The sequence below is a fragment of the Pelophylax lessonae genome (genome assembly GCF_965119305.1).
Source record: "Pelophylax lessonae genome assembly, chromosome: 4".
NCBI classification, from domain to species: Eukaryota; Metazoa; Chordata; class Amphibia; order Anura; family Ranidae; genus Pelophylax; species Pelophylax lessonae.
Genome location: NC_138771.1, coordinates 634,576,924 through 634,590,504, shown reverse-complemented (window position 1 = coordinate 634,590,504; position 13,581 = coordinate 634,576,924). Strand labels below are relative to the sequence as shown.

The window sequence follows — 13,581 nt, the reverse complement described above, 5'->3', positions numbered from 1 at the left end:
GCACTGATGGGCAGTAATGAGGTTGCACTGTTGAGCACTGATGGGCACTGAGGAAGCTGAACTTATGGGAACTACTGAGGCTGCACTGATGGGCACTGATAGACTGTGGTTTTGGTCTGTGGTTTACAAATGACAGGGCGGGTCATAAACAGGAAAGGTTGTGGCCTTTACAGGAAGGGGTGGGTCATATTTAAATTAGGGGTGCCCAAGTTTAGTCAGGCCTAGGGCAGCACAAAACCTAAATACACCACTGCTTCTCCTTCTTTTGCATTTTACAAGCTGGCAATTGCCATCACAAAGAATTCTGGTACTACTGCAGAGTCCATACATTTCTGTTAAAACATACTAACAGCCCTGATGAAGGGAGAGGCAGTTCCCCAAAACGTGTTGGCAGAACCTGTACTTTCTCATGCTTTCAAAAAACAATTGTAATCTCCCACCAAGAGTTGCATTTTTTTGGACACCGCACACTCCTTCCTTCTCATTCAAGCATTGGTTTTACTGAAGCGACAGCTCTGACGTATCAGTAAGGTAGCAGCATGAACTTCCTAAGGGAGATCAGCACCACCACTTACCCACAGAACCACCTAACAACTATCAGTAACCATCTGTACCAGTCAAGCATGGTCTCTAGCTCTAATTAGTCTTCATTGGTCAGTAATGTAAAGGACATTCTTCAACTGTTCATCGATGTGAGGGTTCTGTGGAAATCTATAGTACCATCAGAGGTTGCTGGGGGTTCCTTGCCTAACTTCCAGAAAAACACTAATGTAAAGGACATGTGACTGGTCACGTGCCCCACTGATCAAATATGTAAGAGGACTTCCTCTGCCAATGTAAGAGGAACCCTTCTCTACTTTCTCATTCAGGGTTCTGTAAAGCCTCCATTCACATTAGGTCGCTCCGACTTAGGGGGCGACCTGTGAAGTCGCGTGCAGCGCGACTTCGGCGCGACTTGCACGGACTTCACATAATGGAAGTCAATGCAAGTCGCCTCCAGGTCGCCCCGAAGTAGTACTTTTTCTAAGTCGGAGCGACTTGTGTCGCTCCTATTAGAACGGCTCCTGTACTACACAATGGGAGCGCGAGGACCGCGACTTGTCAGGCTGACAAGTCGCGGTCCAAGTCGTACCAGTATGAATGTGGATCCTTCAGAGGTTGCTAGGAGTTCCTTGACTAACCTCTTATGAAATCACTAGTGTAAAGGACATTTTCTTCTAACTGTCCACCAATGTGTTAGGGCACTTGTCTTAATGCTGACTGCCAATGTAAGGGACACTTCTCCACTAACCTTTCATATAGGGGGCACTTTTCCATTGAACACCAATTTAAAGGAGAGCCATTTTCATTGAACAATAATGTACAGGACATTCTTTAACTGTCCACTAATGTGAGGGGTCTCTTGTCCTACTGACCATAAATGTAAGAAGTTGTTCTTTGCTAACCACTAATGTAAGCCGGGCACTTCACTACTCTCCCAACTAGGGTTCCTTCAGGAATTACTAGAGATTCCTTGACTTACCTCTAATAAAACCACTAATGTAAAGGATGTTTTTCTCCAACAACCTACCAATATGAGGACCCTTGTCCTACTATCATAAATGTCTCTACTGACCATCAATGTAAGGCGGTACTTCTTCACTAATCATCAACATACGGGGCACTTTTTCATTGATCACCAATGTAAAGGGGGCCATCTTCATTGATAAGTAATGTAAAGGACATTTACTCCACCAATGTAAGAAGTCTCTTGTCCCACTGACCATAAATGTAAGAGGCCTTTCTTTGCTAACCACCAATGTAAGGGGTCCCTCTCCACTTTCTCATCTATGGTTCCTGCCGAGATTGCTGGGGGATCCTTGACTAACCACTAATGAAACCACTATTATAAAGGATATTTTTCCTTTAACCAGTTTACCACCGGAGGATTTTGCTGTCTTACGTCTGGGCCACTTTTTGCGATTCGGCACTGTGCGACTTTAACTTTTTGACAATTGCGCGGTAATGCAAAGATGCTCCTCCCCTGGCCCAACTCCCGCTGTGACTGAATACAGCGGGAGCAAGCCTCCGGCGGCGCGCGTGCGCCGCCGAGAAGGGGGAGTGTCTGGCGACGTAGGTCTATGTCGTCAGACCTACAAGAGCCACTTTGCCGCAGTAGAGCTCTAGTGAGCAGCGGCAAAGTGGTTAACCAATGTGAGGACGCTTACCCTACTAAACCCAAATATAATGCTGATCGTCAATGTAAGGGGGGGCCCTCTCCACTGACCTTCAATATAAAGTACACTTTTCCACTGACTATCAATGTAAAGAAGGGTCTTCTTCATTGATTGATAATGTAAAGGACATTCTTCAACTGTCCAACAATGTGAGTGGTCAATTTGCTACTAACCATAAATATAAGAGGCCTGTCTCTACTAACTGCCGCCGTGAAGAAGGCCCCTCACTGACCAACAATGTAAACAGCATTTCTCAAATGACCACCAATGTAAGGGGTCCCTTCTCCCCTGACCATCAATGTAAGGGGCCACTTCTCTACTGATCACCAATGTAGGGAGACACTTTTCCACTAACCACCAAAGTAAGGGGTCAGTTCTCTGCTGATCATCAATGTAAGATCATTTTCCACGGACCAACAATGTAAGGGGACACTTCTCTAGGAATCACTATCATTTTTGAACTAACCACAAATGTAAAGAATCACTCCTCTACTGAGCACGGATGTAAGGGACATTCCTCCCACTGATTACCAATGTGGGAAGATGCTTCACTATTGCCCACCATTCTTTGCATTCTTTGCACTGGCCACCAATGTAATCCACTGACTATCAATGTAAAGAAGGGTCTTCTTCATTGATTGATAATGTAAAGGACATTCTTCAACTGTCCAACAATGTGAGTGGTCCCTTTGCTGCTAGCCATAAATATAAGAGGCCCGTCTCTACTAACTGCCGCTGTGAAGAAGGCCCCTCACTGACCAACAATGTAAACAGCATTTCTCAAATGACCACCAATGTAAGGGGTCCCTTCTCCCCTGACCATCAATGTAAGGGGCCACTTCTCTACTGATCACCAATGTAGGGAGACACTTTTCCACTAACCACCAAAGTAAGGGGTCCGTTCTCTGCTGATCATCAATGTAAGGGGACACTTCTCCAGTTACCACCAAATTAAGGGGTCAATTCTCTACTGATCACCAATGTAAGATCATTTTCCACTGACCAACAATGTAAGGGGACACTACTCTACGAATCACTATCATTTTTGAACTAACCACAAATGTAAAGGATCACTTCTCTACTGAGCACGGATGTAAGGGACATTCCTCCCACTGATTACCAATGTGGGAAGACGCTTCAACATTGACCATCATTCTTTGCACTGGCCACCAATGTAAGGGGAGACTTCTCCACTGACCACAAATGTAAGGGGATACTTCTTCACTCACCACCAATATAAGAGGACACTTTTCAACTAGCCACCAATGTAAGGGGTCATGTCTCCACACAACACCAATGTAAGGGACATTCTTTGCACTGACTACTAATACAAGAGGACACTTCACTACTGATCACCAATGTTAAGGGGGACACTCCGCCACTGAACCCCAATGTAAGGGGACACTTCTGCACTGACCACCAATGTATGAGGACACGTCTCTACTAACCACCAATGTAAGGGGTCATGTCTCCACACAACTCCAATGTAAAGGACATTCTTTACACGTCTCCACTGACCACCAATGTAAGTGGACATTACAATTTTCACTGCCTGCTTTTCTGGTTATTATTCTTAATTTAATTTTTATGGTTTTTATAATATCTACAACTCATCTCAAGGCTTTGCTTATTTTATGTTGGAAGATAGAGGTTAGCTATCAGTGAGCACATGTCCTGCCTTGAAGACCCAACAACTGGGCACCTCATGCTACTCCAAGACCTTCACCCCGCCATTTTGTTTTGGCCATCGCACATTTCTATTTTCATTGAAGGATGGTTTGTACAGAATAGTCAGGATTCTGGACAATCTCCGTCTTCTATACCAGCCAGTTTAACACAAGCTTTACATGTCCTCTTCAACATGGGGACAAAGTGTTATGCCAGGGGGGTTTTCACTGGCAAGGTCTCACCCCCCGTGTACAGAGAATTAGGTAGAGGAGCCAGCTAAAAACGAAGCTGGGTAAAAGGGAACTAAGAAAAGAGTGGTTAGACATGTAGTAGTTCACTCATTAACTAATGAAGTTACGTAACATAAAGCAACGTTCCTGCTGAGTCGTTTTATGTCCAGATTTAAGTTACAATGTCATGCTTAATTTATTATCTAGTGGTCCTGACTGTGAATTTCTGCTGCGGAGTCAGGGATTTAATTAGAACCAACAAACTGTAGATTCAACACTGCTGGTTACTCGGCAATGGAAGCATGAATGTGAAACATAAAATGTTCATGAGGTTCTCTTGTGCTACACAGCACTTTCTTCTTGTTATAAAGGACTGGAGCCGTTGTGGACAATGCATGTGACCTACGTGTATAAAGGACAGTAGGTCCAAAATCTATCGTTACGTTTTCTGATGGGTGTAATAAGTTCAACCAACCCCTCCATTATCTTTGCTACATGGTTCTTGTCATGCTGTCAGCCTGGTATCTTGCAACCTTAGCTGGAGATACCTAAGGGCTATGTCTGCATGGAGTTTGTATGGACTCCTACATTCCTGGTATACTGGCGGGTTAATTGTTTTTCATTGAACACTGATGAGGACATTAGAGTGTAAGCTCCTCTGGTACAGAGATTGATGTGACCCCAGTGTTCTTGGTACAGCACTGCGGAATATCAGATAGCTATATAAATGTCTAATAATGTGTTACTGTACTAGGGACAATAGAGTGTAAGCTTCTCTGGTGCAGAGATTGATGTGTGAGGCTCAGTGTTCTCTTTACAGCACTGCGGTATATGTCAGAGCTATATAAATGTATAATAATAGTGTGTGTGCCTGTGGATGGGAGTGTAAGCTCCTCTGGTACAGAGACTGATGTGACTGGCTCAGAGTTCTCTGTCTCGGAACACCACTGTGGTATATGTCAGAACTATATAAATGCATAATAATAATAGTGTGTGAATGTGGTGAGACATTAGAGTGTAAGCTCCCCTGGTACATAGAATGATGTGAATAGCTCACATTGTCCTCTGTACACCACGGCGGTATATGTCAGAGCTATATAAATGTATAATAATAATAATAGTGTGTGACTGTGGATGGGAGCGTAAGCTCCTCTGGTGCAGAGACTGACGTGACTGGCTCAGAGTTCTCTGTACAGCACTGTGGTATATGTCAGAGCTATATAAATGTATAATCATCATCATCATCATAAAAATAGCGTGTGATTGTTATGGGACATTAGAGTGTAAGCTCCTCTGGTTCAGAGACTGATGTGAATGGTCCTGTGTTCTCTGTACAGCACTGTGGTATATGTCAGAGCTATATAAATGTATAATCTTATGTGACTGTAATGGAGATATTAGAGTGTAAGCTCCTCTGGTACAGAAACTGATGTGAATGGCTCAGTGTTTTCTGTACAGCACTGCGGTATATGTCAGAGCTATATAAATGTATAATAATAATAGTGTGTAGCTGTGATGGGGACATTAGAGTGTAAGCTTTTCTGGTGTAGAGACTGATGTGACTTACTCGGTGCTCTCCATAAAGCACTGTGGTATATGTCAGAGCTATATAATTGTACAATGATAATAGGGTGTGACTGTGATGGGAATATAAGAGTGTAAGCTCCCCTGGTTCAGAGCCTGATGTGAATGGTCCAGTGTTCTGTGTACGGCACTATGGTATATGTCAGAGCTATAGAAAATGTATGAGTTACAAACAGCAATGAAAATAAAAAAATGACCTCACATTCCGCTTTCTGCGCACTGAGTACGCTCAGCCCTGATTGGCTGCAGGGGGAGACAACACCTTGACTTTTGACATTTGCCTTAGTAACTGAGCTAAATATATTTATTAGATAAGTGAAATGTTGAAGTGCAGACTCTTCAAGATCTGCTATCACTGTAATAGGGAGCATACAACCTCCAGGAAAGGGTTCTTCTAGCTAGGGTTCACCAATGGCACATGTATGGAAGTCATTGGCGTCTTAAGGGCCGTACACACTTGACGAAAATCGGACGAAATATCCTCCGATTTTTCTCTCTCATGCTCGCGTTCACAACCGTTTTTAGTTGACAGTGCATAAATGTTCACGAAATTTCTCGTCCGATTTTTTATTTTTTTTGGGTACATTTGTTCCTAGACTTCCGGGTTGTCAGCAACTTCAGATCATGCGCGGCCTTTCGTAACCGATTTTTCACGTACGTACTGCATACACATTAAACGAAAATTGTCTGGGGACATACGATAAAAATTTTGGTGTTTGTCCCTCCGTTTTTTTCGTTGAAAATGTCGGGATCGGCTGCTGAAGGTTGTGTACACACTAGCCGAAAATTTGACGATTTCACCTCAGGCAGGAATTTTCGGCAGATGTTTTACTAGTGTGTACCCCACTTTACCTAACCGTTATCTGTCATTCAGGGTGGATAACAAACCCTGTCTCCCAGTCGTGTCTGTTGCCAAATTTTCATCCACCATCCAAGAATTTGGCAGAAACCACCCACCACTTATATTTGGCCTTTCATGACCAAACCTCCACTGAATTGGGTCTCACCATCCTTGCATTTACAGTCGCCATTTATATGCCGTCCTGTACACTGCAAACTCTACATCTGGTTTTAACCCTGATACATTAAAATTGAACTTTATGGCAAAAATTAAAACTGGGTAAACAGGCAGGATTTTTTTGCAGAGGAGACATGTTTTGTCTCTTCTGCATTCAAGTTACTTACCTGCTTGTCTGCCCCTGTACAGGGAGTTGTGCATGCGCAGCTCATTGTACAAATTCATCAATGCCAAGCTGACTGGACAGCGCATGTGCAGGAGTGATGTCACCTCGACCCAGCCAATGAAAGTGGCAAGCAATCGTTACCCAAAAGCCATCCACCCAAAGATGTCAACGGGCAGCGGAGAGCCCTGGGACGCCACATTGATGGACTTAAATTGAGTAGGACAGCCTTATTCAACCTCTAGAGCAGGGATATGCAAACTGCAGCCCTCCAGTTGTTGCACATCATGCCTCTGCCTCTGAGTGTCATACTTGTGGCTGTGAGAGTGTTGCTATGCCTCATGGGACTTGTAGTTCTGCAACATCTGGAGGGCCACAGTTTGCATATTCCTGCTCTAGAGGAACTCTTGAAATCTATTTCAGGCCTTGGGGTACCAGTGCTAAAACCAATTCACTTGGGGAGGGGATCAGGGGGAAGAATGCCCCTTATATTGGTGGTCAGTCGGAAGAATGCCAATTACATCGGTGATCAGTGGAAAGAATGCTCCTTACATCGGTAATCAGTGGAAAGAATGCTCCTTACATCGGTGATCAGTGGAAAGAATGTTCCTTACATCGGTGATCAGTGGGAAGAATGCTCCTTACATCGGTGATCAGTAGATAGAATGCTCCTAACTTTGGTAGTCAGTAAGAACATGTTCCTGATGGGCCAGAAGAGTGAAGGGGGAGGAGATCTCTCCTGTGTGAGCCAATGTGAAGACAGAGTCCCCATGTCGGGAGAGCTGCTACTGGAGGCACTGTGAAGCCAGGCTGAGAGTAAGGAGGGGGATCGACTGACAGTGAAAACAGAGAGTGGATCGAGTCTTCTGAGCGAATCCAGTGTACATGGTATGAGGGAGACCTCCTTCCCTGTGCCTGATTAGACCACCTGTAGCTTAGTGGTCTTTGAATTCTGCTAATCAGATTTCAATACTCACTTTGAGTGTGAAGTAGGAACATCTTGGTCACCCTTTATCTACATTATTCATCACCCTTTCCATCGGTGGTGGTGTTTCTTCATATAGATTAATGATATAGGACTCCGCCATCTATTTTTCCCAGGATATTGTTCTTCCACTTCTATTGATTTTTATGTATTGTTTTATGAATCTTTTATGAATTTATTGATTTTATATTCATTGTGTTTATTTTTTACTTTAGTGCTGCACTACATTTTTTGTATACTGATTTGGAGTGTGTATCTTTACTCTGAGTTCTGGCATGGCCTTTTACTCTAGAGCAGTGTTTTCTCTGTTTTTGATTCTGTGTTCTTTATATTGGTGGTCAGTGGGAAGAATGTTCCTTACATTGGTGGTCAGTGAGAAGAATGTTCCTTACATTGGTGGTCAGTGAGAAGAATGTTCCTTACATTGGTGGTCAGTAGGAAGAATGTTCCTTACATTGGTGGTCAGTAGGAAGAATGTTCCTTACATTGGTGGTCAGTGAGAAGAATGTTCCTTACATTGGTGGTCAGTAGGAAGAATGTTCCTTACATTGGTGGTCAGTAGGAAGAATGCCCCTTACATTGGTGGTCAGTGGGAAGAATGCCCCTTACATTGGTGGTCAGTGGGAAGAATGCCCCTTACATTGGTGGTCAGTAGGAAGAATGTTCCTTACATTGGTGGTCAGTAGGAAGAATGCCCCTTACATTGGTGGTCAGTGGGAAGAATGCCCCTTACATTGGTGGTCAGTAGGAAGAATGTTCCTTACATTGGTGGTCAGTAGGAAGAATGTTTCTTACATTGGTGGTCAGTGAGAAGAATGTTCCTTACATTGGTGGTCAGTCAGAAGAATGTCCCTTACATTGGTGGTCAGAAGGAAGAATGCTCCTTACATTGGTGGTCAGTAGGAAGAATGTTCCTTACATTGGTGGTCAGTAGGAAGAATGTTCCTTACATCGGTGGTCAGTGGGAAGAATGCCCCTTACATTGGTGGTCAGTAGGAAGAATGCCCCTTACATTTGGGGTCAGTAGGAAGAATGTTCCTTACATTGGTGGTTAGTGGGAAGAATGTTCCTTACATTGGTGGTCAGTGGGAAGAATGCTCCTTACATTGATGGTCAGTAGGTAGAATGCTCCTTACATTGGGGGTCAGTAGGAAGAATGTTCCTTACATTGGGGGTCAGTAGGAAGAATGTTCCTTACATTGGTGGTCAGTAGGAAGAATGTTCCTTACATTGGTGGTCAGAAGGAAGAATGTTCCTTACATTGGGCGTCAGTAAGAAGAGTGCTCCTTACATTGTTGGTCTGTTTGGGGGTCAGTGGGAATAATACTGCTTACACTGGTGGCCCTTGGGGGGGTAATGACAGTGTTGGTCAGAATGCTACCCTTACAGAGACAGCTAAAAAGAACATTGGTGTCACGCCTCTGGCTCTGCCAAGTGGTGTCGGCCTCGAACTATGCAGGCACCATCAACTGGGAGGTCAATTAACCACAGCTCAAGGAATCCCCAGCAAATTCTGGAGGAACCTTAAAGTGATTGTAAAGTCTCCTTTTAAAAAAATAAAATAAAATAAGAAACATGTTATACTTACCTCCTTTGTGCAGTTGGTTTTGCACAAAGCAGCCTGGATCCTCCTCTTCTCGGGTCCCTCGCTCCTGCTGCTGGCCCCTCCCTCCTAACGAGTGCCCCCACAGCAAGCAGCTTGCTATGGAGGCACCCGAACCAAGCTACAGCTCCAATTGTCCATTCAGACACGGAGCTGCCATTTCGGGCCCCACCCCCTTTCTCTCCCGACTGGCTCACTGACTTTGATTGACAGCCGCGGACGCAAATGGTGCCACGGCTTTATCTCAGCCAATCACGTGGGAGAGTCCTAGGGTGGCCAAGGGACTCGTGGACATCTCTGGATAGAGATGGAGCTCAGTGAAGTATTAGGGGGTGCTCAGGGGGGCTGCTACACACAGAAGGCTTTTTATCCTAATACATAGAATGCATTAGGATAAAAAGAACCTTCCTGACTTTACAAATCCTTTGGGTTCCATAGAACCCCGGTTGAGAATGGCTTGTTAAGGAGCCAACAACCAAAAACCAGCAACAAAGCTTAGCAAGACCCCCTCTCTCCCAAATTTCCCATTGTACTAAGGTCGTTGGCTTTAATCCCAACGATGGCACTACCTGTATGGAGTTTGCATGTTCTCCCTGTGCCAGTGTAGGTATCCTCCGAGTACTCTGGTTTCCTCCAACACTCCAAAGACATGCTGGTAGGTTAATTCCCTTGTGTCTAAATTGGCCCTAGTATGTATGAATGTGAGTTAAGGACCTTACATTGTAAGCTACTCGAGGGCAGGGACTGATATTAATGTACAATGTACTGTATAAGTAAAATGGTGCGTACATTGACAGCGCCGGACAGTACCTGAAATAAATACATTTTACGTAAAAATTTCTGCAGATCCCAGTTTTTCATTACTTATGCAAATCCAGCGCAGTTTAAGTCAGTGATTTTGATAAACTTAATTCAATACCTCCAAAAAAAAAAAAATCTAAAAACATTATTTAATGATTAACAATTGTTTTATTCCTACGATGCGGAATAGCATTAACGCAGGTGGCCATAGACTGACTGGTTCAGTGACGTAAAGCAAGGCGCAGCAGTGCAGCCATCCCAGTGCAACCAATCAGAATTTATCTTAAAGCCGATCTGCCGCTAGTAATCTGAAATTTGATTAGCTGCTCCGATTTCCTGCCCATTCTACATCATAAAAAAAAAAAAATGGCCAGATAAAATCCAAGAGCTAAGAAACCAAATTCGACAAAAGCGAAATCTTTCTCTAATTCACCATCACGCACCTGAGCCTTTTCGCAGATTTCCCCGACAAGTCCAATTTTACGTGCCGCTGCACACGCGCAGCAAAAGGCGTTGTTCCCCCCTTTCTACAAGGAAAGAGAACAATCTTTGATTGGTCACAGAAATTTTCCGGCATGACGGTAAACCTCTGGCGGGCCGTGTAAAATTTTTTTTTTTGTATTGTCAGTTATTGCTTTTGCTCGTTACCCTCTGAGATACGCAATTGGTCACGAGCGCTGCAGGAGACGAAATTGGGGCCGTGTGTGTGGCTGGTTGTTAAAGTTGGGAAGTGGGTGACGGAAAAGAGGTGAAGTGATTTGGGGACCGCGAAGTGGAAGTTTTAGGACTAATATAAGTTCATATATATATATATATATATATAAAAATAAATATGTATAAAAATAAATAAGTAAAGAAATATATGTATATATATATATATATATATATATATATATATATATATATGTATTAAAATAAATAAGTAAGGAAATATATATATATATATATATATATATATATATATAAATAAATATGCATAAAAAATAAATAAGTAAAGAAATATATGTGTGTGTGTATATATATATATATACATATATATATATATAAATAAATAAGTAAGTAAAGAAATATATATATATATATATATATATATATATATATATAAATAAATATGTATAAAAATAAATAAGTAAGGAAATATATGTATATATATATATATATATATATATATGTATAAAAATAAATAAGTAAAGAAATATATATATATATATATATATATATAGAAGGAAGAGGTTCCAAATCAGTGGTCCTAGAACCCCTTGATTCAGTGGGTTCTAGGACCACTGATTTGGAACCTCTTCCTTCTATTTTGATTTAGGGATGAGGATTTGTTGTCAGGGCACGGGTTATATCCACTTTTCCATATATATATATATATATATATATATAAATATGTATAAAAATAAATAAATAAAGAAATATATATATATATATATATATATATATATATATATATATATATATATATATATATGTAAACAAAATATATATAAAAATATATCTACAAATTTATGTAAACAAATATAAATAAATATATATATATATATATATATATATAGCTTTTAAATTCACTGCTGCAAATGCATAGAAATTAACATTAAATTAAGCAATTAACCTTTGCAAATGTCACCGTATCACTTTTCAAATGTCACCGCATCTGTTCCCGAATCAAACTTAAAAATGACTCACAACCTGTACAGTCGTCCCGCTAAAGTGATAAAATAATGTCAATTTTTAGCATTTTGCGTCGGTGGGGGGAGCGCAAAAAAAATAAATAAAAAATCAACCAAAAAGGGGCAATTCTCCATAAAGCGTCCAAGCAGAACCAGCTCCAGCAGAAAATGTAATATTCATATCTAAGAAGCCGAGATGGGCAGATTCTGGCCCTTCGGGGGTTGCTGCAACTTGTAGTATCCCCCCCCCCCCCAAAAAAAAAAGTCCCCCCACCTCTGTTTTTTTTGTTTTGTTTTTTTTTTAGTTCTAAAAGCGTGGAGGTAGGAAAACTAAGGCCGAGTCATAGCAGATAGAGCTTGCAAAGTGTGTGGAACAATTAGGTCCAACCCCAATGCCATAGAGCAACATATACATTATCTACCCAGAAACGATTCGGTTGAAGCCGCATCTTGCGTTTACGGCTTGCAGGATAGGCAGGTTGCAAAGGAAAGAAAGAAAAAAAGATGCAAAAAAATCAAGAAATAAGAAAAAAAAAAGAGCAGGGGGGTGCAACGTTGCAAAGAGCCCCCCTTTATTACTGACGTACCTTTTATTCGAGCTGTTCCAGTAGATGGGATCCAGGCTCAGCGCTGATAGTACGGAGAAATTCCAAAGGGTGATCAGCATCCTTACATACAAGGAGGCGAGGAACTCTTTTAGAAACATGTTTTTTTTTTTTTTCTGGAGGCTTGTTGGTGATGGTGGTTGGTGGTGGGGGGGTTGGTCGGTCGTCGCTCTGCTCACCCTCAAATCCTGGGGTTTTGGTTAAAATTCAGAGGGGTGCGGAGGAGAAGACGAGGATGGGGGTTGGCTTCTTTTGTTGGTCGGTATGGGGAAGGGGGGGGATTTCAGGGATATGGGATAAAGTTTAGGATAAAAAGTTGAACCATATTTGCAGGCAGGAGGAGAGGGGTTCAGGGTCTTCAGCCTGCTTCGAGGGGATGTTAGTCATTTTGGGCTGCGGCGGTGGGGGAAGGGTACGGGCATGGAGCATAAGAAAGGGGCCCTATTTTTTTTCTCTTTTTTTTTTGTCTCTGTGTCCCCCTGTGAGCAGAGTATCTTGCAGCAGGCTCTGTTCAAGCTACAAGCAGAGTGTGCAGTATAAATCCCCCTATACACAGAAGAAAGGGAAGGTGGAAAAGAGGAGGAGGGGGGGAGGAGGAGAGACTCAAATTCTGGGGAGGGGAGAGCAGGGGGAGGAGGGATGGAAATTACTAAACAGCACTGATTTCAAGGGAGATGGGGAGCAGGGCCGCCTGTGTACAACCAGACACACACCATTGTACACACACCCACACGTACATGCAGCTCTCAATACGGGGACACACAGGTCCTGCGGGGCAGGTGACAGGCGGACAAGCCTGTCCTAAAGAAGGGACAACTGGGGACGATAGGCAGGGTGACAGGGATGTGGGTGTAAATTTCATGGCAAGAATTCGCCGGCCGCGCAGGGGTGGGCACCTGCTACGCTTCCACGCGTATTGTTGTTAATCAAAAAAAAAAAAGAAAAAAAAATGTGTGTATGCATATCTATATATATATAATGTTCTCAATTTTTTTTCTTAAAATATATACAGTATATATTATTTTTTAATAAAAA

General features: G+C 42.5%; 1 protein-coding gene across 2 annotated transcripts in view; it reads right to left on the bottom strand.

Moving 5' to 3' along the window:
• EFNB3 (ephrin B3) overlaps positions 1–13,060 on the bottom strand; it is a 164,596-nt gene extending 151,536 nt beyond the window's left edge. For both annotated transcript variants that reach the window (XM_082254657.1, XM_082254658.1), the window contains exon 1: positions 12,529–13,060. In XM_082254657.1, the coding sequence (XP_082110783.1) occupies positions 12,529–12,647 (119 nt within the window). In that variant the 5' untranslated portion in view covers positions 12,648–13,060. The remainder of the gene's footprint in view (positions 1–12,528) is intronic.
• Positions 13,061–13,581: the final 521 nt, after the last annotated feature.